Source organism: Haplochromis burtoni, unplaced genomic scaffold, assembly GCF_018398535.1.
Source record: "Haplochromis burtoni strain Fernald_Lab_line unplaced genomic scaffold, NCSU_Asbu1 Contig_18, whole genome shotgun sequence".
In the NCBI taxonomy this organism is placed as follows: Eukaryota; Metazoa; Chordata; class Actinopteri; order Cichliformes; family Cichlidae; genus Haplochromis; species Haplochromis burtoni.
The window spans coordinates 3,121,639-3,147,284 of record NW_024582379.1 but is presented as its reverse complement, the minus strand read 5'-3'; the positions used below and the strand labels follow the sequence as shown (position 1 = coordinate 3,147,284).

General features: G+C 40.2%; 5 protein-coding genes across 10 annotated transcripts in view; 2 read left to right on the top strand and 3 right to left on the bottom strand.

Moving 5' to 3' along the window:
• Positions 1-130, bottom strand: part of LOC102300359 (membrane-associated phosphatidylinositol transfer protein 2) — a 41,115-nt gene extending 40,985 nt beyond the window's left edge. The window contains exon 1 of the mRNA XM_042218383.1: positions 1-130. This exon is cut by the window's left edge and continues 26 nt beyond it. The gene's annotated coding sequence lies outside the window, so the exon portion shown is untranslated.
• A 2,558-nt stretch (positions 131-2,688) lies between these two features.
• mtrfr (mitochondrial translation release factor in rescue) lies at positions 2,689-5,162 on the top strand. Its single transcript, XM_005916292.3, has 2 exons — positions 2,689-3,107; positions 3,203-5,162. Exons 1-2 carry the CDS (start codon positions 2,850-2,852, stop codon positions 3,431-3,433), a joined length of 489 nt encoding a protein of 162 aa, XP_005916354.1. The 5' UTR covers positions 2,689-2,849; the 3' UTR covers positions 3,434-5,162.
• Positions 5,022-9,159, top strand: kmt5ab (lysine methyltransferase 5Ab). The gene is made up of 8 exons (XM_042218381.1): positions 5,022-5,158; positions 5,359-5,462; positions 6,596-6,743; positions 6,915-7,110; positions 7,228-7,315; positions 7,808-7,867; positions 7,974-8,164; positions 8,638-9,159. Exons 1-8 carry the CDS (start codon positions 5,149-5,151, stop codon positions 8,846-8,848), a joined length of 1,008 nt encoding a protein of 335 aa, XP_042074315.1. The 5' UTR covers positions 5,022-5,148; the 3' UTR covers positions 8,849-9,159.
• Positions 9,160-10,845: 1,686 nt separating this feature from the next.
• rilpl2 (Rab interacting lysosomal protein-like 2) lies at positions 10,846-13,914 on the bottom strand. Of its 2 annotated transcripts, none has more exons than XM_005916280.3 (4): positions 13,424-13,914; positions 13,190-13,341; positions 11,685-11,825; positions 10,846-11,275 (listed from the first exon to the last, which is right to left on the bottom strand). In XM_005916280.3, exons 1-4 carry the CDS (start codon positions 13,715-13,717, stop codon positions 11,254-11,256), a joined length of 609 nt encoding a protein of 202 aa, XP_005916342.1. In that variant the 5' UTR covers positions 13,718-13,914; the 3' UTR covers positions 10,846-11,253. The 2 variants fall into 2 exon arrangements, with proteins under 2 accessions (XP_005916342.1, XP_005916343.1); XM_005916281.3 differs by having other exon boundaries at positions 13,190-13,338.
• A 369-nt stretch (positions 13,915-14,283) lies between these two features.
• On the bottom strand, positions 14,284-24,569 carry LOC102298685 (RILP-like protein 1). Of its 5 annotated transcripts, none has more exons than XM_014331626.2 (8): positions 24,058-24,563; positions 21,223-21,373; positions 18,665-18,783; positions 18,286-18,591; positions 17,982-18,176; positions 16,360-16,502; positions 16,176-16,280; positions 14,288-16,009 (listed from the first exon to the last, which is right to left on the bottom strand). In XM_014331626.2, the coding sequence occupies exons 1-8, from the start codon at positions 24,346-24,348 to the stop codon at positions 15,919-15,921; spliced, it is 1,401 nt and encodes a 466-aa protein (XP_014187112.1). In that variant the 5' UTR covers positions 24,349-24,563; the 3' UTR covers positions 14,288-15,918. The 5 variants fall into 5 exon arrangements, with proteins under 5 accessions (XP_042074314.1, XP_014187112.1, XP_014187117.1 ...); XM_014331631.2 differs by having other exon boundaries at positions 14,290-16,009; positions 18,286-18,561; positions 24,058-24,557; XM_014331623.2 differs by having other exon boundaries at positions 14,291-16,009; positions 18,665-18,786; positions 24,058-24,556.
• Between the last annotated feature and the right edge of the window lie 1,077 nt (positions 24,570-25,646).

Below are 25,646 nucleotides of genomic sequence, written 5' to 3'. Positions count from 1 at the left end.
GTGGCTCAGCCTCGCATCAATTCAGGACTTAACAGGCGTGTTATTCGGAGGAAACCAATAATGAACGGGACCACTAACGCCATTGTGTCAGCTTTTTGAAGGTTTCATCTCGGGACTTCCGGTGTTTGTCTTTCCATCCTTTAGCTTGACTACAGGCGGAGCGGGGTTTGTGAGGTAACGCGCCATCTGCTGGCCGCAGGGCACACGCTCGAAACTGGTCAAACCGGTGGTTACGTATTTCCGCAGACATAAGCGGTAAAGGATGTGAAGTTACAAAGGTTAATGCCCTCACGGTGAAACATACTGATACCCACTGACTCACACATTTCTGATACACTTACTCTGCCCTGTTTGTATTCTACAAAAACTGGAATCACGAATTAACGAGTTGAAATGACATGTTTAAAATAATCTCTTTTTATTTTTAAAAAAGCTCTGTTATAAAACTGGTGGCATTCCAAGCAGGTGACTGATTTGATTTAACAGTTTTTTAGATTTTGTTCCCTTGAACCACCCTTATATATATTTTAGAAGGAAAAATGAGGAATAGATGCAGTGATTTACTGATACACACACAAATATACATGGAATTGCAGTACATAAGGGATAGAGAGAGTTTTCACTCCATAAGACCTGTTGCCACTCATTTTCAGTCCAGTTCTTGTGTAATAAGTCATTACACAAAGACCATTTCGTGTGAAGCTTCAGTGAAAGGTAAATGGATCAACTGAAGGGTCAGATAGATCTCTCGGCTCTCAGGTCTTTGCTCCTGTTTTTTAAGGACATGACTTTCTGCACCACTGTAGATATTTCTGCAGTATAATTGTCCTCCAATTGTTCAGTTTCCTCAAATTTTTTAAGGGCACACTGCACACCATGCTGAGATGTGGCAGTTGTTTTAGATTATAGATCCAAGTTTATACAGATGAGATATTTTTGCAACAGGTTGCTTGTAACAAAGGGCTTAAAGATACAATTTAAAACAGATTATTTTCGAGGTTGTTTGTTATGTGTAAACACAACGCTGGTTTATTCCTTAAATTAGATGCAGCAAATGTCCAAAGAAAAACGATAGAGTAATAGATGTTCGAAATTCAATGTCCCCACACTTAGTTTATAAAAGAAATGCCATCACAGGTCATTGGAGACATTGTCTTTTCCCTGTGACCCACATAAGTTTCCTGCTTTACTAATTATAGTCATTGTTAAGGGACAAACAGGAAGCATTACATCACAGTCCATTTAACAATCCATTTGGAAAATTGGTTGAAACCGTTTTGCAGTCTTTTTTTTTACTATTTATTGACATTTATTATGTCTTTGTGTTATTACTACAGAAATGACAACCTAATGAATCTCTTTCACAAGTTTTGCCTGGACACTGAGAAGTGAAAGACATAACAACGTGGAAATTTTTAAATGAAGTATATATGTATTGTGTAAAACCAGGAAATCATATCAAAAAGTTACTTTGCATGGTTATGAACCTATTGACAATTACATCACAATAAAAGCTTTTATTATAGTTCCTGCTGTAGTAGGAACTACAGCAGTATAACATTTTTGACATAACAAACATATACGTGAGCTGTGTAAGCATTTACAGTTGGCACAGCTGCTAAAAAAGCAAAATTATGCAGTCTGTTGTGGAAAAACTAAACACGCCTACTGATTCAGCAGTTTGGAGAACCACCTTTAGCAGCAATAACTTGAAGTACTCATTTTCTGTGTCACTTTATTAGCCTCTCACAATGTTGTGGAGGAATTTCAGGCCACACTTTTTTACAATGTTGCTTTACCTGCTCCTTAATCTCACTACAGAGCACAGTGTCGTTCATTGAGGAAGGTGACACTCATTTATATACATAGCTTTCTTAAAGTCCCAACACAGCATTTAAATCAGACTGAGGGCTGGTCTTTAACTTTTGTTCTTTAACTATTCTTTTGTAGATTTCCTCTGCTTTGGGTCATTGTCCTGTTACATGACCCAATTTTGGTCAAACTTTGGCTGTCACCTTATGCAATAGTCTTTATATATGCTTGTATTTTCTTTTATTTCACTGCTTTTCTGTTTCGTAGCACTTTTTGGGTTCCAGCTTGGATGTATGCATATTACCCTACTTGCCCCCCCCCCCCCCCGCCCCTTTCTTTTCTTTGTGTTTTCCCCCCCATCATATTCAATCAAATCAGCAAAGTTTGTGACTTTTTGGTGAGCGGTAAGGCATGATAAATCTAACCTTCTTTGGAATATAGAAAACAAAATAAAACAAAAGCCCTAACCTTTTTATACATTGAAGTAAAAGTCAGATTTTAGAAAAGTGTATGCCCTGCAGAACCAATCAGAATGTGGGACAGGAGGACAAAGGATAAAAATGCTGTCCAGTCCTGCGTAAAGTGGGACATCCGATCACCCTTGTCCTGCATCACCCTCACACACTTGTCTCCCACTCATGACAGTACCAGCTTCTCTCCTGGCGCCCTTTCATGTGCCTTCTCTATATCCACAGAGACACGGTCCAACTCCTTCTGACCTTCTCTAAACTTCTCCATCAACACTATCACAGCTTAAAGTTGAAAAGTAATAATGATAATATTTAGAAAAATAGAGTAATCGCTTATTCAAGTACACCAGTGTGGCTAAGTGATACGTGGTGGCGCTGTAGAGTCAGCATACCCACTATTCAGTCCGCGAAGAAAAACACAACGACGGAAGTAAAGAAGACAAACCGGAACATAAACAAAGGCTCAGCGTGACTCTGAAAGAGTGAGCCTGTGACACCTGTTGTTTTTTTTCTGGATTAGAGAAATGAAAACTGTCTCTCTGTTAGGGTCTGGTGTGTTGTGATGTGATGTCCGTGTTTGTACCGATCACCAGCTTTGTGCGCATGCGGCTCACATGGATAGGCTCTCTGCTGCTTAGACCCCCTCCCACTGGACTCAGGTGTGTGTTGGCAGCCGGTAAAAAGGACCTGATAGACCTTCCTGTCCTGGTCGAGGATGAGCTCGAAGAGCAGTTTGTGAGAGGATCTGGACCCGGAGGACAGGCGACCAACAAAACCAGCAACTGCGTGGTGCTAAAGCACATCCCCACTGGGATCGTGGTGAAGGTGCTTTTTGTTCACCAATAGTTAATCGTGTAATGGTGTCCAGTACATCTGGAATACCTTTGATATTGTTTGTTGTCTCTTAATCTCCTCTCTAGTGCCACCAGACCAGATCTGTGGACATAAATCGAAAACGTGCCCGAGAGATTATGAGGGAGAAACTCGACGTTGCGTACAAAGGAGAGCTCAGTGAAGTTGTGATGAAGAAGAAGGAGTCTGTGCTCAGGAAGCAAGAAAAGAGGAGGAAGGCCAACGAGAACCTGGAGAGAAAGAGACTGTTGAAAGAAGCGCTGGCTGCAGACTCCAAGCCCGGAAATGACACTGTATGAGTGTGTGTGTGTGTGTGTGTGTGTGTGTGTGTGTGTGTGTGGTCGGTGAGGTCAGAGATACTTGAATGATCCTGCACGTTGTGTCTGTAAAGCCTCAGTCTGAAGAAGTGCTGTCAGCTCTAATAACAAGATTTTATTTGTTTAGCTTCAGACAGGCACAGTATCAGTGTGTCACATAAGGATTAAAATAAAGTTATGTGTGATTGGTTGTTTATTCGTGTGAGTCTAAACTTGAGTTAAATAGGGGGGTCTGCTTCGTTTACCTTTAGATTGAAGTAGGATGGCAAAAATTTTGGAAGCCATGGAGCATTCAGCATATTTGAATTTCACAAGAAAAAGCTTAAAAAGAGACAAGTTGATCTGTGGATGTCTTCATGTTGAAACCTAAAGGTGTCACCAGAACACAGTAATATATAAGTGGACCTATTGCAAATGAACATAAAAAAACGTTTGCTTCTATTTATACTGATTATAGGATGCTGAAAAATTGCATTGAAATGAATTACAGTTGCTGGACACTTTAAGTACCTTGCTGCTACCCAGTTAGATCCCTTTTTCCTCCAGAGCTACCTAAATTCTTTTCACATAGATTCAAGATGGTGTCAGAAACATTCCTCTTTGGTCCATACCTGCATAATAGCATTGCACAGATTTGTAGGCTGAATATCCATGATATAAATGTCCTGTTCAATCGCATCCCAAAGGGGCTCTATTGAATTGAGATCTGGTGACTGTGGAGGCAATTTGAGTACTCAAGCAGTTTAAGATGCTTTTGGCTTTATGACATGGTGTGTTATTCATCAGAAAATGGGTGCTCTGTGGTCATAAAGGGATGCTCAGCAGCAATACTCAGTTGGTACCAAGGGGCATAAAGTATGCCAAGGAAATACCATAACAAGTGGTTATTGGAGTTACTGTTACCTTCCTATCAGCTCAAAGTAGTCTGGGCTCCTCTGACTTCTATAATCAAGAAGGCATTTTAACCCAGAGAACTGCTGCTCACTGGATATCTTTACTCATTCAGACTACTATCTGAAAACACTAAAGATGGTTGTGTGGGAAAATCCCAGCGGATCAGCAGTTGTTTTTTTTTTTTTTTACAATACTCAGACCAGTACGTCTGCATAATTTTTAACAGTACCTCTTACATCCTTTTGCCACTAGATGTCAGTAAAAATCTCTTTCTCTACATTAATAGGATGTTTTATTTAGAAAGTTTTATTTAAAAAGCAAATGTGGGTCTGTGCTCAATTCTAGCCATATCTAAGTAAAAATCATGATCTCTAGCTGTAAGTTGTTGTCTTTTATTTTTATCTTTGCGATGTTATATTCCGTTAATATTACTTTTTGGATTTATAAGCTCTTTACAGGTAAACAGGCAAAACAGATTGTTTTGTGTTGCTATTAAAATAATTATCATTAACTGTTATTTAATGCCACTGAGAAAAACTTTTGCAAAGAGACCGATAACACGCAGAGTAGTCAGCTGGGGCCAATCAGAGAGCTGTTTTCAAACCCAAGCCCCTCCCGTCTGTACTTAAGAGCCAATGAGAAGCGGAGTAGTATTTTTAAATCCTCCACGCTCTCTCCGGAGTGATGCGGTCTGATATTTGTCGTTGTTGTTGCAGTGAACTGAGTACAGTGAGGAACTAGAAGACACAGGACTGCATTTAACAGCTCCCACGTCCTCTGTGGATTTTTATTTGTGTACTGACATGGCAAAAGGTAACTGAGACGTGTTGCTGTTTGTGTAGTAGCTGACTGCTAAATGCTAGTTAGCGCAAAAAAAAAAGGGACTAGGTTTGTTAAAATACACGTGGCTGTTTACAAATTAAACTCAGCGGTAGTGGGTTTTTTTTTGTCGTATATGTCAATGAATTGTTAGATAGAAGAGCTCAAATTTATTCATGTCTATGTTTATGCAGGGAAGAAAAATGTGCTGAGAGCCGACAAAAAGCCAGAGAACCCTGCTGAAGATACAGTAACCTCACTGACGGAGACAAAGGAAAACAAGCCAGCAAATAACAAGGTAACAAGGCTCTCCTCAGCTTATGCATCTCCAAAGCAGGAAGCTCACATTTTCTGGTAAACCAATTAGTGTTACTCTTGCAAGGGGTAAATCCTCCGCTTCATGTTGTGAACTAGGGGTTTCAAAAATAAGGGCCCGGAGACCAGAAGCTGCCCGGCAGATATTCCAGTACGGCCCAACTGGACAGGTTGAAAGAAGACCTACATTTTTGACTTTTAACTTTAATTTTATAGGTTTTACAGCTTTAGCTTTACTGATAAACACCTCCCTTCTGAGTATTCATGCTACACCAAAGTAACTGGGTTGATAGTTACAAAATAGCTAATCAAAGTGGGCTTTATCTAGCTAGTGGATGTAAAATAAGTATGAGATTCCCTCTAGGTCCTTCATGTCCTTACTCAAGAGTCCGGCCACAATGGACACCTGGTTTCAGTTCAGCTATTTGTATGTTATAACTTACTCCTTCTCTGTGGCTGAGTGAATGACCAACAGTAGTACAAGGATTCACTGACCATGTTAGTGAATTCTTGTGAGAGAAACTCAGCTTGACACAAGTAGAGAGGGAGAAAAACTTGAACATTTAATTTGAGCAATTTGAAATTTAGGCCTGTGGCTTGCAAATGGCAGAAAAATATTAATGCCTCATCTTTTTTACAGTTTGTGCACTTTATGGGGCAGGAATGTATGCTCCTAATTTACTTTAGATTGCTGCATCCACATTCCTGTACTTGATTTAAACTGGATATTTGAATCGGTTAAATTGTGAGCAGATTTTCCTGCAAGTCCTGTCAGAAAATCTCAGTTTAGTGTTCCCTTTTATATATGTTATAAAGTATTGAATGAATGAGAAACAGCTGATTATGGACAGAGTCTTTGTTAGTTGCCAGACCAAGCCGTGCAGTTTTTGCAATTTGTTCATGGTTTGTTTTTTTGGACTCGGCTGGATTAAAGCGATGGATAAAATCTGCTTTCTGTTCTCAAAGGTGCTGGAAAGCACAGTGTTAAGTGTGCAACATGTCTCTAGATTTAGACAAGCTTCTGAACAGTGATGAAATGCTACACTTTGTTTATTGTATCAGATCACTCTCATACAGCTTTCTTTTTATGACCCATGTTTATAATGATTTTTGTAGGGTTGTAAAGGTAACGTGCAGACAGTTCTCCCAAGTCTACGGACTCCAAGCAAGCCCAGGTCCCCTCTGAGTGACAGCTCAAGCACGCTCATTCAGGAAGGAAATGATTCAGATTCAACTAAACCAGATATGCCAAGACTGAAAAAAGGTAAATTCGTAAATTAAGCACTTACTCTGTTATTTCACTGTTGTCCTTTTAGTTGCTGTTTCATCAGCATTCATGTGAGCTACACAACTTTCCAGGCTACTAGTAGTAGTAGCGCTCACTGACCTGTTCTTCTTAAATAATTGTGGTGTTTTTGTTTCTTCTGTGTTTAAGGCTCACCCAATAAAATGAAAGCTGAGGTATCCAAAGTCCAGAAGGCTGAAATGGCTTGTCATAGTGATGAAACAAGAGAAAAGGCCTCTGAGCAACCAAGCTCCACCTCGCATACTGACGTCAGGTCTGCAACAGATGGCAGTGTCCCAAAATCCAAGTCTCGGGGCAGAAATGGACACAAGCTGGGAGCAAAAAAGTGAGTACATGTCACCAACGTGCCAGTCTCATTAAAAACACAGGGGGGGGCACGGACTCTTTCACACTCACTTGCACAAGCATAATGACTTATTACTCTGATGTCTCTTGTTTTCAGGATGGAGAGTAAACCTCTTCAAAACAGAAAGGTCACTGACTACTTTCCCATCAGGCGCAGTAACAGAAAAACAAATGCAGAGTTAAAGGTCTGTATTGACTAATACTTTTCCAGATTCCTGAAAGGACTTCATACTTTCTGGGGGGGTTTTTTTGGGTTTTTTGGGGGGGGAAGCCACTAAATGCTGACCTATGACTCATTAAAGCATAGAAGAGGCACCTAACTCGAGGGATGAACCATGAGTTGTCTACACAGTTGGCAAAGAAACAGTTAAATAACACATAATTTATTAGTTTCTTTAATTGAATCTATGAAAAAATGGTAAAGAAAACAGTGTGCGTACGTGCGTGCGTGCGTGTGTACGCACAGGACTTGAGATATACATCTGGCCCTTAAAATCACTGAAGCCTCATTGGAAATGGTCTCTGTGGAGTGGCTGTCGAGCAATTCTTAAGGGAGGGGGGGGACTATTAAAACAAAAATGTATATAAAGTTGTCTTGATGTTCTCTTTAAAAAAAAAAAACAAAAAAAAAAAAAACAAAAAAAAAAAACACTAAATGATCTAATCACTGTTAACAGAGTGAGCAACACAAGCACCTCGATGACCTGATAAAGAATGACATTGAAGAAGGAATGGAGGTAATGTTTACATTTGTGCCACTACAAAACTCTGCATGCAGACATGATCCCTGAATGCTGGTTAAGCAACATTTGCTAATCCAGTGTACATTTCCATTGTGAACAGGTCAAAAACATAGACGGCAAGGGGAGAGGGGTATTCGCTGTGAGTGGTTTCAAAAGGGGAGATTTTGTCGTGGAGTATCACGGAGACCTGCTGGACCTGGCTGAAGCTAAAATCAGAGAGGCCCAGTACGCTGAGGATCCTCAAACAGGCTGTTACATGTACTACTTCCAGTATCAATCCAAAACTTACTGGTAAGTCCAAATGGCATCGCTCTGCAAGAGGTCTCACACCCGTGCACACAAACAAAGTATGTGAGATTAATCTTTAATCATCAGTTTATTCAGTGTTGGCGTCTCACCATAGACCTGTATATATTCACCTTTAATTATTTTTTTTTTTTTTTTTTTTTTTTTTGTTTCCCTCCTCCAAACTTTCTGTATCATTTTTGTCTTCCTGGAAATCGAAATTCTAGTTGTACATGGGTTGTGTTTTTTTTTTGTTTTTGTTTTTGTTTTTTTTTTTTAGAATCATAAGAGCATGTCTGTTCTTTAGGATGAGTAATTATTTCTTTAACACAAAAAGCACTGTTATAAAACTTTATTCTAGCTGACATTTATTATGCGAAAGACATCTCCTAGAATTAAAAACAAAAGTTTAATAGCTGTGATTTTAGTATGGACACCTGACTTGTTGTGACAGTCATGTCTGTATCTGTGTATCACAGTGTTGATGCCACAAAGGAAACGAGTCGGCTCGGTAGGCTGATCAACCACTGTAAAACTGGAAACTGCCAGACGAGGCTTCACCCCATCGATGGAACGCCTCACCTGATCTTGGTCGCCTCCAGAGACATCAATGCAGGCGAGGAGCTGCTTTACGATTATGGCGATCGGAGTAAAGCCTCAATCCTTGCTCACCCATGGCTCAAACACTGAGACCTTGACTTTCTTTTTTTTTTCCGTTAATATATGAATTTGTCCCGTCTGCTGTCCAGTTTCTTTATGGAAAAAGATGTGATACTTGAAATGTTTTATTTTGTATAGATGCTGAAACTTCAGCTGGTGAAGTATATTTTTGCAAAATTTTATCAGGATTTTATATCTTTATGAAATGTAGCAGTCATTTTCTTTGAGAAGCAGGTTTGCACTGTGAACGGGGTTTCCTTTAGTAATTGTCATTCTAGCTTTTGTAAATTATTACATGTGCTGTAAATTGAGGAATAAAGCGGTCTTCATTCCTGCCGTGACATGATTGGTGGTGCATTCGATAACTAAATAAGGGACACATCTACTATCCTCCAGGTGGGACAAGACCATATCGTGCATCGGGGGTTTCAAACATAAGGCCAGGAGCCTGAATTGGCCTGGCGACGACTCCAATGTGACCCATGGGATGGCTTTTTCTAACATTGTGAATAATTTTTTTTATTTTTTTTTAAACTATATTTTCACAGGTTTTACAGCCTGGGCCATTCACAGCACACCAAAGTAATTAAATTATAGATTTTTATTTATTTTTATACACATTTACTTCTTTCAATTTAAGCCCAGAGAGTCATGTTGGCAGATTTCTTTCACTTACTACAGCAGTGTTTCTTCTCCATGAGACCTTCTGTTGAAATTGCAAAGTGACGGTACATTATGAATTGTTCCGTTATAGCCCAGCCACTACTGTGATTACAGTGATGATATTTAACATTTAGAGCCACTTAATTATGGGCTGGTTCCCATATGCAACACATGTCATTCTTGCTTCATTCATACAATGAACACATTGGAGAACAACTCCGCTGAGTCCAGTCTCTAGCCCTGCAGTCTAAAGCGCCATTGGTGACCTGTTCCACCTCCTGCGCTACTGTCACCTCAAAATTAAACTCGCAACATGATGCAGTGTGGTGCATTTTTATATAAAATCTTAAATGGTAAAAGGCTAAAAGTGTAATTACTCTGTCATCTTTTATAACTTAAAACAACATGAATACAAATAACTCTATTTCACCTAATACCTGTATAATAACATCTACATCTGTGCCTCTTCCGTCCTTTTTAAATCTCCTAATTCCTACACTTATTTTAGCAATTGAAACATCCGTCAACATAGCGTACTGAAATTGATGTCCAGGTCAGAGGCAGGAGGACGTAGGAAAGGAGGGCACAAAGAAATAAAAGCCCATGTAGAGGGGCTTGTATCCAGCAATGGTCTCCAGCAGATACTGAATTCTAAATACTATGTTGCATGGTCCCTCCATGTTATATGTCCACACATTCTTTAGTGCAGTTCGGAGATAAAAGCAAAATTTGCTACAAAATTTCTTTAAAACTTACCTGACGAGGCTTTAAGAGTGAAAGTAGGAATATTTCCACACATGCAGCTAGCACTTGAGATTGGGTTAAACAAGTGTGTAGTGTTAAAGCCATTTATCAGTGAGGCTAATTGGGGGGGAAAAGGGTTCATTTGTTAGAGAGCAAGAAAATGGGACCCTGCAGCAATGAAAAAGGTCATGTGGTCCGAAGGGTGCAGATTTACTCCGTTCCAGAGTGATGGGCATCTTAGGATAAGAAGAGAGGGGATGATGTGATGTAGCAGTCAAGCTTACAGTACGAGCCTGTGGGAGCAGTGTTACGATGTGGTGGTTGGTGACTAATCTAAATATACTGAGTGACCAGGTTTTTCCATCAATGCATGAACTGAACTGTCAACAAAGCTAAAGACAGTTCAGTGAAATCTGAGAGTGGGTTACCTTTTTGTCCCGCCTACCCTTCTTCACACAAAACAGAAGTCAACAAGAGGACTTCAGCAAGAACAAAGCCTTGTAATCTGCTGATTAAAGCCTGTAAATCTATGCTGTAATTTGTGTATTAGCAATATTTTTGGCATCTGGCTAAAATATGATAAAACAAAAGCTTTTTAAATATTCAACTTGAGACAAAACACAAGTACAATCAAATTTATTATTAGATTTTGATTGGGTATTTTACCTTCATTAACAACATAGAGATGAGTGATGGGAATGTGCCTACATAAAGACCTTATCATGGCTCATTAAAAAAAAAGAAAAGAAAAAAAAAGCTGATGTTCAAGTTTATAAATAATTATAAACTTGAACATCTAACATGATCATCACTTGTTAAATAATACTTTCCAGTTTCCTTTCCATATCTTATTTTTACAGAATTAAAAGATGTCTACTCTAAAAACATCTTAGGTTAAAAATTAGTACAAAATATAATGCTTATTAAAACTGACAAATACTTCTTAAAAAAGTACAAAAGGAGTTTAATTGTGCCGACAAATCCTGTTTGTCTCCTACATGGTCAGTTCTCCGTGAAAGCTTTTCTTCTCATTTTCGCCTGAATGAAAACCTACAAACAGAAAGGTCAGAGTTAGCTGAAGGAGCGCTGGTGAACATGGAGCACGCAAACAACGCTGCATCACGGGAGGCTGTGATTACTGACGGAAGCATTTTGGCAGAGGCGTACTCTCTCTCTGCGTCTCGTTCACTGCTCAGACAAACATCCTGAGCGTCAGCATGAATTCACCCAGTCACAAGTATATCATTAGGAGACAGGAGACGGGCTGTGAGAACAATCTCCCCGCTAGCTTATTACAGCATCATGTGGTTGCTGCTCAGAATTCTTCTGAATCCTTTCCATTTGAGGTGCACGGATTAAAACAAGGCCTACTTTTACTTCCTTTTTTCCGCTTTCTTTATATTATTTTTAGTCATCTGTAAATACTTTTGTTGGTAAACCGACCCAGCTTGTTACTCACAGTTTGCCTATGGTCGTCTTCTCTTCTTTCGTGTCGTTTATCATGGCTGCTCTGTGCTCTGTAGCTGCTGGTGTCTCCACCTGCCATGGTGGAGATGGAGACACCTCCACCATGGCTGGTTCAGCTTGTGGCAGGATCCCACTGCAGGAGAACGGGGATATTTATGATCACTAAGAGTATTTTATAAGACAGGCTAACATTTCATTTTATGAGACATGATCGATCTTGTTGCTTTAAAATGACAACAAATAAAAAAAACATGATGTGACTGACAATGAAATGTGAGGCTTCTATAATATGCATATATCTTTTTGCATTCATTAGTTAATTGTGGTTCTTATATTTGTGCGCTCAAAGTTATAATTACATAGTCACATTCACTCATTGGCACTTTATTAGGTACACCTGTTCAACTGCTTTTTAACAAAAATATCTAATCAGCCAATCACATAGCAGCAGCACAATAGATTTATGCATGTAGACCTGGTCAAGAGGAGGTGTTACTTTAAACCAAACATCAGAACAGAGATGAAAGGTGGTTTAAGTGACTTTGAAAGTAGCATGGGGGTCAAACTAGACATGCTAGTCTGAGTAGGTCATAAACTGCTGATCTGCTGGGATTTTCCCACGTGACCATCTCTATGGTTTACAGAGGCTAGCCTTATAAAGACCAGCTCAGATCAGAAACTGAGGCTCAAATTCACACGGTCTCACCAAAATTAGACAACAGAAAATTAGAAAAATGGTGCCTGGTCTGAGGAATCTCGAGTTGTACTGCAATGGCAGGGTCAGAATTTGCCATAAAACAAGATGAAAACACAGCTCAATTCGCCTTGTTTGAATGGTTCAGGCATGTGGTGGTGGTCATGGTATACTGATGCGGAGGATATTTTCTTGACACACTTTGGGCTTCTTTGTACCAAATGAGCATCGTAGAAACCATCTACCTGATCTTTATAACTACTGTGTACCCATCCTCAGATGGCCGCTTCCATAACAGGCCGTGTCACAAAGCTCAGAGCATCTCAAACTGGTGTCCTGAACATGATAGTGAGTTCAGCTCAAATGGCAACCACAGTCACCAAATCTAACAGCCTCTAACAGCCCAGAAGTCTGCAGCAATGGTGTGATGCTGTCATGTCAACATCAAAATCTGAGGAATGTTTCCAGCTCCTTGCTGAATCTGTGCCACAAAGAATTAAAGGTTTGAAGGCAAAAAGTGGTCCAACCTACTAGCAAGTTGTACCTAATAGAGTGGCTGATCATTTTATGCATTTCCCCATGGACTCAGTGTAATTCTAGTTGAAACTGATATGAGATTCAAGCCAGTCTGACATAGCATTATACAGCAGCCCATCAATAAATCCTCTTACAAGCGCACAGTCTTCAGGTGTACTGACACTGAGCTGGTGCATTAGTTACATGTTTCTGATATAAATAAAGATTTATCATTATTTTATGTACTCTTAGAAGCCAGAGTGAACTTTACATTTCACACCGGTTACCTCTTGTACAGCTGAAGCTCCTCCTGGGCCACCATGAGCTGAGCCTTCAGCTGGTTCCTCTCTTGCAGCACCTCCTTCAGCTCCTGCATAGTGAAACGGGGTCTGTTGGGGTCTGTCAGGTCCACCACCAGCTGGTTCGGTCCCGAAGTCTGCTGTGATTAAAGGAACAAAAAGCCATATTTAAAGGTCTACTTCTATCTGACAAGAGCCTGAACTATAGAGCGTCAAACTCACCGCGCCAGGCCTGGAGGAGCCCTCCTTGATGATCCTATCCAGTTCGCTCTTGAGGTTGTCCCGCTCCATTTTCAGCTCCTCCAGAGACAAGTTGTATTTGTTGACCAAAGTCTCAAACATTTCCAACACACGGACTATCCTAAACTGTAGGTCTGACACTTCTTCGCCAGTGCTGCTGATTTTTAACAGATCTCTTCCGATTACGTACGAGATATCATACACATCTTCCACGGTGAGCTCGAAAGCGTCCTTCTCGAAAGCCCGAGCTGGTGACGATTCCTCACCAAACTCCATGACTCAGCGGGACGGCCGAAATAAACTCGACTTTTTTCCCCCGGATGCCACTCATAAGTCCTTAAACCCCACTCTTTCTCACTCTTTCTCGTCTTCGGCTCGTACAGTGCGAAGGTGGCTAACTTTGGAGAAGCAGCACTTCCCCCATCACTCACGCACCAATGGCGTGACTTGTCGGACAGCAGAGGAGGGCAAAGTATCCTAGCGACAGGTGAGTACAAAGATCGTGTACAAGTCAAGAGCGCTCACTCGGCTCTGGCTATCCGCCAGATCATAGATCGTCGGTTTGTAAGGAAAATAATGCAGTTTGTGAGTGAGAGATCACTCTTCATATAGTCTCTCTGAACTTCTCTCAATCAAATCAGTTGAGAAAACACGTGATTTCATGTATTTTGTTTTAGTGGCTCTGGTTAGCTGACTAACTACAGTAAAACAAAAGGTTTGGGAGAAAAATATCCTAAATCTTTAAGATTGAAATTTGATGACTTTTCCAAAAATGACACAAAATAAACAAAAAATATTTTCTTACATTTTATACTGTTGTTCAGTACAAGTTTTTGTACATTAAGGCTGTTCCGGATAAAATTTAACCCACATCTGTGCTCCAGTGGGTCATATCTGGGAAAATAGTTGTTTCAGGAATTCAGAAACTGTACATCTCCGATCTTTGTGTACTTTTTGTGGGGTAGCTTAATCTAGCATATAAACTGAATAAAAATATCATGGTATTGTGTAATTCAACTGTATGTCTTTCAGAAATCTTTAGCAATTTGAAGTTTTATTTATGTGTGCTCAATTATGGGACTTTGCAGGATTACTGACCTTTTTTTAATTTAAATTTTAACTACCAAGTAAATTGAAAAATTTTGATGTATGGCTAATTCTGGCTCGTTTTTATGAGAAGTATAACCAGTAGAATTTTCAGGTTTTTAACTTTAATAGTTGTTGAAATAATTATGTCCAGACATAATTTCAGATTTCAATGTGTGGAAAAGAAGGTCTGCTATATTAATTATCTGATATATGAAGCTAAAATATCTCAGCTGTCATTACAAATGTTCAAATTTTGGACCATGAAATGTTTATGCAAATTAAAGATGGCTGAGCAGAAGGCTTGGTTGATTTGAGAGCAATGGCCCTTTTAGTATTTTTATGATACAGAAGTAAGGACAGTGCTTAACAGTTGTAATAGTTATACATAGTTAATGGTTTGTAATGCCCATAAAATGCACTTCCACTGCTCTGTGAATCATTAATTCAGCATTAATGTGTCTGGATATGTTTTTAATGGTCAAATGGTATTCTATGCATAACAACAGGAGCTCTTTTCCCTAGTTATTCCTTTTTCAGTTTTGCTTTCTTTCTGCTTGCTAATTTTGCAAAATTAATGAAGATATTTTTTTAAAAAGAGCAAAATATCGACTGTGCTTCATTGTGACACCAAAAAAATTCAAAAGTTTAAAAATAAAACTTTATTACTTTATTTCAAACAAACATTATTTTCCCTGTGCATCCTGGCACATACCAGTAGCTATGATAGTATTTATAGAGTATTCATTTGTGATGGAATATACTTCTCCTGGAGATTAAGACTTGCCAGTGTACACCACGATGTTTGGTGCCAGGCTGTAGTGATTAGCAGAAGCGCACTCTCTTCATGATGAGCTCATAGAATAAAGGCACTTCAACTTTCATGATCATGTGCTTACTTTGCTATCAGATGCATCTCAACATGAACCAAACAAGACATTCAGTTTATAGTCTCAACAAATACTCTGTATATGTGTATATGTATTTGGAGCCATGCAATAAGAAGCTTAAATGCTAATATAAAGCGTCTGACATGTGCAGCATCAAAAGTCTCCCTCAGTATATCTGCATAAAGCAAAGCACTTACAGGTGGTGACTTTCCAAAGACATAAAATATGACTGTGACAGGTCATAAAAACACCTGAGAAGGTCCAGATATGGCCATTTGCCTCACATTTTAACTGCTGAAGTTTATGTAAAGCTCAAAGTAGCAAAAATAAAAACAAGAAGTATCATCAAAATAAACATCAATTCCTTAAATTGCCACATTTTTAAATGTAAAAACACAAGATGGTTTTAGTTTTTAATAATTAAGGATCGGAGCCATTAAACCCAGGCGTGTCGGTCAGAAAACTCGTGCTGAGATGGTGTGGTTTAAAAAAAAAAAAAGGTCATACGAAGGAAAGTCTTCTGATTGGCAACAATGTTGGATCGTCTGTGATCAAACCGGCAGCCACCATTGGCATAATAGCTGTGAAGATCCTGTCAAGACAGGAAAAGAGAGAAAACACATCATATGTAAAGACTATGTGAAATCAGTATTATTGAGTCATGTATTATTAGGCCATGTTATCCTACACAGGAGCAGAGTACTAATATTTGAAATAACAGGAGTAAGAAAACCATAACAAACAAACTCATCGCTCACAAGCGTCTTATTCCTGATTCACGTTGATCAGCCACAGGTAAGCTCGGAGGAGGAGACGGAGAGGAGACAATGGAGCCGGTGTTCTCCTCAGTGTTCAGCTCATCACTGAAGGATAAGGAGGAGGTCAATGTCAGCTTTTGCATCCTCGCCGAGTCAAATTTTATGCCTGTGAAGGAAGTCGTACCTTTTATAGTATGCCAGCTCCTCCTGCAGCAGGAACACCTGAGCTTTGAGTTCATTCTTCTCCTGCAGGACGTCCCGCAGCTCCTGCAGGGTGAAGCGAGGCTTGTCCGAGTCCTCCTCTGGCTCTTCATCCGTCGATCCATTCTGCATTCAAAACAAATATTCATTCTTTCTACTGCACAGCTTAAAAACAGATACTATAAAATGAAAGAGGTTGGTTATGCTATTGAAGTGAAACTGGTTTTCTCCAGCAATGTACAACAGAAAAAGGAGCAAACAAAGTTTTAACCATGAGTCGCCGTTCTTGTGCATTTAACAAAAAAAGGTCATGTCTGACAGATGTTCATCGCCTTAAGGAAACACTACATGACAAAGTTTGTCTGAATCTGCCTACGCTGACCTGTCTAATGTCTCTGGCATTGTGATATGAGCATTAACAATAACATCAGTCCAGTGAATGTCATGGTGTTATGGCAGATTAGCTAAACGGTGAAACAATCTTCTCCCAGCTGTGCATCACTTCAGGCATATTTAAACATCCAGTGCTTGATCATTTTCAGCACCAATGAGGCGTAGCTAGTAACAAAGTGTGGACAAACTATTTTTACCTTGCTCCTCCCTTAAAACTGTGGCAATGCCAGTATCCTGGCATGGCTACGCACACCTCATTATCCCACGGTAGCATCAACAAACTACAGATCCATCAATATCGGCTGCTTATCTGGGGTCGGGTTGTGAAGACATCTGCCTATGCAGGGAAGTCCAGACCTCCCTCTTCCCAGTCATCTCCTCCATCTCATCCAGGGGATACCAAGGTATTTCCAAACCAGTTGAGGGAAGTAATCTCTCCAGCCTGTCCTGGGTCTACCTCGAGGCCTCCTCCCATTAGGACATGCCTGGAACACCTCGCCCACAATTGATCCCAGTTGGATACTGAACCACCTCAGCTGGCTTCCTTTGAGAAAGGCCAGCCACCCTTCTGAGGAAACTCATTTCCACTGCTTATATCCACCATCTCATTCTTTTGATCACTACCCAAAGCTGTGTGACCACAGGTGAGGGTGGGGACCTAGATCAAAACGACAGCTTGGTGATCTTTTCACCCAAACACACTCGAAGCACCAATTCCGTCTGACGATCTCCCCTCTCCCATGAACAAAACCCCGAGATACTTTAACTCCACCACTAGCGGCAGCATCTCATCCCTGACCCACTGCTCTCACTCTCGCTGCCTCACACTCAGCTTCGAACCACTTCAGTGTGAGCTGGAGGCCAGCACGTATAGAGGGAACAGATCATGGTTTCATGGTTCACTGGAGTCCCAAAAATCTGGTCTCCTAGTTTCACCCTATGACTTAACCCTGGTCCTTCATGTCCCACCTGCAGTGGCTCTGTGTCCCAGCAATGGGCCCACCCCACAGTTTGAGAACCACTGACCTGAAGTTAAATTAGATTAAACCAGATACATCTGTGAGTAGTGAGATTAAAGATGGTACCAGCTGACTGCTGTGCCTCACTATGACAAGGTGATAACGACTATTTAGTGTAAACAGTCTTATGGCAGCTCTGCTATAACACAACACAGCAGCACTGGCTAAATAGTAAAGTGTACGTGGACATTACCAGCAACAATGTTGTTGAGTTCTCCTCTTCATCTCCGTCTTCCTTGTTATCCTCTCTGTTTGCTGACTTTCGGAGAAAGGAAAGACTCTTGTCGCACTCGAAACAGTTTTCCAGAAAGTCTGGATCTGCCCCACACTCCACCCACACTGAATTTGGTTTGAAGGAGCTAGAAAGGTGAGCTGCTGCTGCTGCAGACTAGATTTGTGACACATAAAAGCCACTTAGGCAAAAAACAAAAAACAAAACAAAAAACCCACCCACAAATAGTTTGAACATCTGCTAAATATCAGGTATTTTTTCTTACAGTCATCAGTGGGGATGCAGGTGAAGAAATCTCAGAATTTGACAGAGGCAACTCTTCTGTCTGAGCGACTTCTATCTCTTGTTCCAGCTCCCGCAGCTCCTTTTTCAGCCTGGTGACCTCCAGCCGCAGAGCCCCCGCTTCCTGGTGTTGTGCCTGGGCTGCAGCTTCCAGCTCAGCCCTCTGCTGAATCAGGGTCTTGCCCTGGGCCTCCATCAGTCCTATCCTGTGAAGAAGCTCCTGGTTCATCCTTATCAGCCGATGCTGCTGCAGCTGGAGCTGAAGTTCAGAGAATTTGCTCCATGAATTCTAGTAAAACAAAGTTGTTGTTTTTTGTTTTATAGTACATATATTCTTAGATGCAGGTATTATGAATCCTCACCGCCTCGATATCCTCATTTTTTAGCGTTAGCTCATGATCTTTAGCCCGGATGTCGTCTCTCTGTTTATCCACCAAGTCTTGAAGTTTCTTCATCACTTGTTTTTCTTTCTCTGACATTCCTGCTGTAATCCAAATAAATTAATTAATGCTCACAGAAGGGTTACATAAGCATTCAAATAAGCACAGTAAAATAGGTTTTTAAAAAATCAAAACAGAGTGAAATTCTGCACTCGGGCAGATTTTGCACTAAAAACTTTTACCAGCATGAAACTGAACAGAACTACAATCACATTTAAAGAGTTACGAATCCACAGGAATATTTTTCAGTACGGATGCACTGTGTACTGTAAATCCTCCAGTTAAACACCAGGGTCACAGTCATTTGTTTTAAACAGCAAACGCCTAAAACTATTAAATGACACAATTTCCATGGTGTACACCTTCTTAATTTGGTGTATTAATACACAAAATAAAAGAGTGCAAAAGATTTATAAAAATATTTAACTTTTCAATTTAAAGTAAAATATGATAGGTTATTTTCCCAAAACATAGAAACTTTCACAAATGTTCAAAGCCTGGTTATTTTTAGGCTTTGAGATTCAAGAAAATAAAGTACCATAGATGTATATGTTTGAGACAGATAAGGTGTCAGTGGCCAGAGGAGTCACGTCATGTAATATCCTGTTGTTTGTGTGCTTATAACCAGTGCATGTGCTGCAGCCCTGACAGTAAGTATAAAAGCACTTCCACACAGAGCAATATTTTAGTCAGATTCAAAAATAGACTTCTTCACAAGCTCCCGGCTTTCTCTCTGCACAGCCTAATGCCCAGGGTGGCAGTGTGTAACATACAGCAGACTGTTATGAGTATGAAACACATTTCAGATTTTCAGCCAAGACTGATCTAATTAAGAGTCAGAGCAGAATTATTACAGTCTTGCATTTTTTTTTGTAATAACATTTGAGTTTTTATTTTCAGTTCGGTTTAGTTTCAACCAGTTTGCACAGTGGATTTTCTCGTGTTGGATGTTAGTTTTTTGTACATTTCTTCCACTTATCCAAAACAGGGTCACAAGGGGGGTTTCGGGGCTGGAGCCTATCCTAGCTACCATAGGGCGAAAGGCGGGATACACCCTGGACACGTTGCCAGCCTGTCGCAGGACTAAGACATAGAGACAGACAACCATTCGCACTCACATTCACACCTATGGACAATGTGGAATCATTATTTAACATAAGCCCACTAACTGCATGTCTATGGATTGTGGGAGGAAACCAGAGTACCCAGAAAGAACCAACAAAGACACAGGGAGGAAAAGGTCAGATGCTGGATTCGAACCCAGGATCTTCTTGTTGTAAGGAACAATGCTAACCACTCACAGATTTTTGTTGTAATAGACCTCACTGCACTGAATCATACTTGTTATTAATCTCTGTCTCTCTTCCGCAGCATGTCTTTTATCCCGTCTTCCTTGTCTCACCCCGACTGGTTGCGGCAGATGGCCGCCCCTCCCTGGAGCTGGTTCTGCCGGAGGTTTCTTCCTGTTAAAAGGGAGGTTTCCATTCCCACTGTCGCCAAAGTGTTTGCTGACAGGGGTCATATGATTGTTGGGTTTTTCTCTGTATGCATTATTGTAGGGTTTACCTTACAATATCAAGCGCCTTGAATCAACTGTTGTTGTGATTTGGCGCTGTATTAATAAAATTGAATTGAATTGATCATATTGACATGACAGCATCACACAGTTGCTGCAAATTTGTCAGCTGCACATCAATGATGTGACTCTCCAATTCCACCACATCCAAAGGTGCTCTGTTTGACTGAGATGGGGTGACTGTAGAGGTCATTTGAGTACAGTGATCTCACTGTCACCTTCAAGAAACCTGGTTGAGATGATCTGAGTTTTAAGATCTGTCCATAAAGAGATGGATACGGTCAGCAAGAGCACTCGGGTAGACTGTGGGGTTTAAGGAAGCAGGAAACATTTTTCTAATCTTCTGTTGTCCAGTTTTGAGGAGCCTGTGAAGCAGTTTTCTAATCTTAGCTGACAGGAGTGGCACCCAGTGTGGTCTTCTGCTTCAGGTTCCTCATGTTGTGCATTCAGAGATGGTCTTCTGCACACCTTTGTTGTAACTCGTGGTTATTTGAGTTACTGCTGCCTTTCTCACAGCCTGAAGCAGTGTGGTTTTTTGCTTCCGACCTCTGTTATCAACAAAACATTTTCACCCCCCGCTCACTGTATATTTTCTCTGTTTGAACAATTCTCTGTAAACCCTAGAAATGGTTGCCTGAAGAAAAAAAAAAATCACAGCAGATCAGCAGTTTGTGAAATACTGACACAATCCATCTAGCGGCGACAACCATGCCATGTTCAGAGTCACTTAGATCACTTTTCTTCTCTATTTTGATGCTTGATTTGAACTATAGCAGGCCATCTTGACCATGACTACGAGCATACATCCCTTGAGTTTTCCACTAAGATGTAACACACCAACTGTTTTCTTATTCAAGGTTTGTGTATTAAACCCTGGCCGAGAGCTTTTTGGTAATCAACTCACCTTCATGTTTCTGCAGATCTTCCTCTGTGACCGGTGTCTCTTTAAGTGAGAGGCTCACCAGCAGCCTCTTGTTCTCCGCCTGAAGCTGAGTGATTTGAGAAAGCAGGTCCTGGACTTCTCCTCTCCACACATCCTCCAGCAACTCCAACTCCTGAGCACAAAAATGAGGACACTTCAAATGGAGTACTGGACCCATTAATACTATAAATGGAAAAAAGGAAGCAAGGGGCATGTTAGATTTTTTTCTTTTATCAAAAGAGATCATCCCTTACTTTATGAGGATGGATCAAACCTATCACACTGTGCTCCACACAAGCAGTGAATCAAAATAAAGTCTAATTTGCATCTACATGTAGAAATAAGAAAAAGCTTTTTAGTCCTGATTCACCGTAAATATCCTGAGACTGAATAGAAATGACCAAGAACTGATAACTAATCACAAGAAAACGCAGCTTTTGTGCATCCAGTGCTTGAAGCTGAGAAGAAATAGTGTGAAAATTAGAGTGTGTGCTTGTGTTAGCTCTGAGCGGCACTGGCCACCTGTCCATGCTGTTTCACGCCACTTGTTCAAAGAGGGGATAGACTCTAGTGGTCACATGACCATAAAACAAGGTTACAGGGTCAGATGTGTGTGTACTATTTTTCCATGTTTTAGATCGAGCAGTTTTAACATTACATGAAGATAACATCTTCATCGTGATTTTCTAGTAGAAAGCAGAATTCATGGATCCATTAATTAAGGTAAGTCGTCCTGAAGCATCAAAGCAGCCCCAGACCGTCACACTACCACCACCATTTCTGATTAAAATGCTGTGTAAGTTTAACATAGGATGCAATGGGACGCAAACCTTTCAAAAGGTTCAGCTTTTGTCTCGTCAATCCACAGAATTTTATATATATATTTATTTATTTTTTGGAAATGTGAGTCAAGACTTTGTTTTCTTTATGCACAGGAGTGGTTTTCTGTAACCTTAGAGCTCTCCCATGGATGCCATTTTTGCCCAGTCTCTTTCTTACTGGAATCATGAACTCTGATCTTAACTGAGGTAAGTGAGACCTGGAGTTCTGTAGATGTTGTTCTGAGTTCTTTTGTGATCTCCTGGATGAGTCGTTGACGCACTTTTGGAGTCATTTTGGCAGGCTGGTCACTTCTGCAAAGGTTCAGCACTGTTCCAAGTCTTCTCTATTTTCTGTATAATGTCTCTCATTGTGTTTTACTGGAGTCCAAAGCCTTAGAAATGGATTTGTAGCCCTTTACAGAATGATAGACGTCAGTAACTTTCTTTCTCAGCTGTTTCGTTGAATCGTGGCATGTTGCTGTTGCTGTTGCTTCTTCACTTTGTCAGACAGACTGCGATTTCCTGATTCAACAGGTCTAACAGTAATCAGTCCTGGGTGTGGCTGGAAACAGAACTCAGCTTTAACTATCAGTAACCACAAAAAATGTGGTTAATGATAGTTAATTACGGGGTTGTGGAGAGAGAGTTTTTACTTTAACACACAGGGCCAGGTAAGTTTGGAAAACTTTGTTCCCCTTAAAAAAATGAATTCATCATTTTAAAAACTCAGGTTTTACACACACACACACACACACACACACACACACACTCTGATGGTTGCATCGTGGGACTCTATTTCAGCAGTGCTTCCAGATTTGCTTTTTGATCATTGGAGAGTTGCTTAAAAAATGATTATGTATTTCAGTACTGGTTACACCTGCATCAGGAAATGATAGAAGTGCGGGAACAAAAACAAAACCTCTTTGGCCTGCAGCAACACTGAAGGCAACAAAATTAATTTTCTTGTCACTGAAAATGTAAGTAATTTTCTCAACCCTATAAAAAAAATTGCGTCTCTGCCACTGCTTCTTTCATGAAAACAAATTATTATCTCAGATGGGCTGATTTCTTGTAAATCTGAGAGTTATTTGTGTAAACTGTGCAGCTAATGGCTCTAATCCACAGCTAAAATAAATGAAATATTGTGCTGGATAAGGCCAGCCGCACATCTGGTTTATTGCTCCCAAAATCTGTACTTAAAATACTCAAGCATACACAACATGTGTCTTAAAGGTCCGGTCTTGTTATTATACATGATAGGAGGTTGTTTGATTCATTAGACAGTGTGCTATAAAGCAGTTATGTAATGGATGTGAAATGGTCATCCTACTGCAGCAATCTAATGTTAAATAATACAAACAGTGCTCAAAGCAACTCATTAAATGCCACTACCTGAATATAGTTGTTATAGTTTTATTTTTTCATTAGTTTCCAGAGATGATTTTCTTGTATCAGTTTAGTTAGTATTGTTTGAAAATATTTAGCTTTAGTTTAGTTTTTATTAGTTTCAGTATTTGTTTTGGTCTTTTTAAATTTTATTGTGTGCAGAGCATGTGCCAGAGACTATATTTAGGAAAAATCAGTACATGTAAGTGTTTAAAAGCAGCTGACTCACAGTCCAGACACTTAAATCAAAGCCTCATCCGGCAAGCTGTAATAATATTTAATCTCTATGCTTATTTTAGTTTAGTTTTCCAAGTTCAGAAAATCGTTCCAGTTAGTTTTCCCCTTTTTTGTATTTCTAGTTTTTATTTTAGAAGTTACAATATTTTTCCACATCTAGTTTTAGTTAACTACAATAACCTATGACTGAAGGAAAATACACAAATGATAGCTTCAATAGGCATCCACAAACATTTTTAGCTGTATTTTCTCCACTTTATTCTGTTTTTCCACACTAACAGCTGAATTATAAAATGTGCTGATATCCTTTTTGCTCACCTGACACAAGGCCTCATAAACAGGTACACACACAGGTGGAAGTAGAAACACTGACCTTCTGGTGCTTCCTCTCCTGCTCGTGTCTGTCGCTCCGCTCCTGCCGCAGTCTGTCAAGCTCCCTCCGCAGGTCCTCGGCCTCCTGCCCAGTGGCTCCGCGGCTCACCAGCGCCTCCAGTAGCTCCAGGACCCGAACCACTCGGGGCACCAATGCGACGAGAGCGTCGCAGCCAAACTTGTCTATCATCCGCTCAAACTCCTGCCCTAGCACCGCCGCTATCTCATACACATCCACAACCGTGAGCACCGCCGCGGGTTTGTCCAGCACCGACACAGCCCGGTTCTCCATGCCTGAGCTCAGTTTTATCTACACCGCAGGACTTTTACATATTTTCATGTCCTCTCACTCTCCGAGAGGACTAATTTGCAGATAGACGAGTTTACCTAAGCAAACAGGAACCTGAGCGAGAACGCAGTTTGTTGACAGTTAAAACTTTCTGCCGCGTTCACATACCCGCGAAAAGTCGTAAATGTCCTCATCCGCGGTAAAACGTGACATTTTTGCATGTTATCAGATGTAAAACAGAGACATGACGAAATACGAGGGAAAACGTGTAAATACCCCCTTTCATTTTTTTAAAGGACCGGTGATTATTGGAAGTAAAATAATTTTGGCGATACTTGGAGTCGTGTATGATGAAACAGCAGTTCGTTGGGTGTTTAAACAAATATCAGTGCTTATGTTTTTTTAGCTCACGCTAAGTAAGAAAACTGAGAGAAACGCATACTCCTCTGTTCCAGCAGTTCTACGTGTGATTTCAAGACGCTGGTCATATTTAAAATTGTCTGTGAAGGCAGCAATCCTCGTTGTCTCCAGGCCGAACTGCGCATGTCGAAATATCAGTAATTCGTTACCTTTTATGCTCCTAATGTAGGCTCTAAAATATCCCGGCCGTACGTGGCGCCTTAGCGACAAGCAGGAAATAATAAGCAGTACAGCAAAATACATAAAACAAAAAAAAGTTAAATGAAAATATTAAAATATCGCCAGTGTCACTGATATATGTTGTGGTAACAATGCATGGTTCATATGTTCAGTGTTATTTTCTTAATTGTCTGAATTAGTCATTAATAATTTGAAAGCGTTTATTAATATTATTATTATTATTGTAAATTTCCAGGTAAGTTTTGCAAAATTCATATATATAAAATGCACAAAAGGCTGCAATTAAAACGGTTCTAGTTAGAAATGTTCTTTTGAACCTCTTCTTTGTGGTTTCAAGCTCATGCGTATTGACATCGTTACAAATGTCCATTATTCAGCATTAAGCCGGGCATGCTGAATGTACTGTTTGTTTGTTTGTTTGTTTTATGTATCTTTATTCAATGGAAAGTAAGATGTTTGAAGTACACAGATACATTAACCATTACATAGCCACTGACAGGGCAGTAATTCATTTTTACTCATGTAGACCTTCTGAGGTTTAAATTGACCATCAGAATGAGGAAGAAAGGTGGTTTAAGTGATTTTAAACGTGGCATGGTTGTTGGTGGCAGAGAGGCTGGTCTGAGTATTTCAGAACCTGCGGGGATTTTCCCCACACAACGTTATGGCATGGGCATGTGTGACTGCCAGTGGAAGTGGGT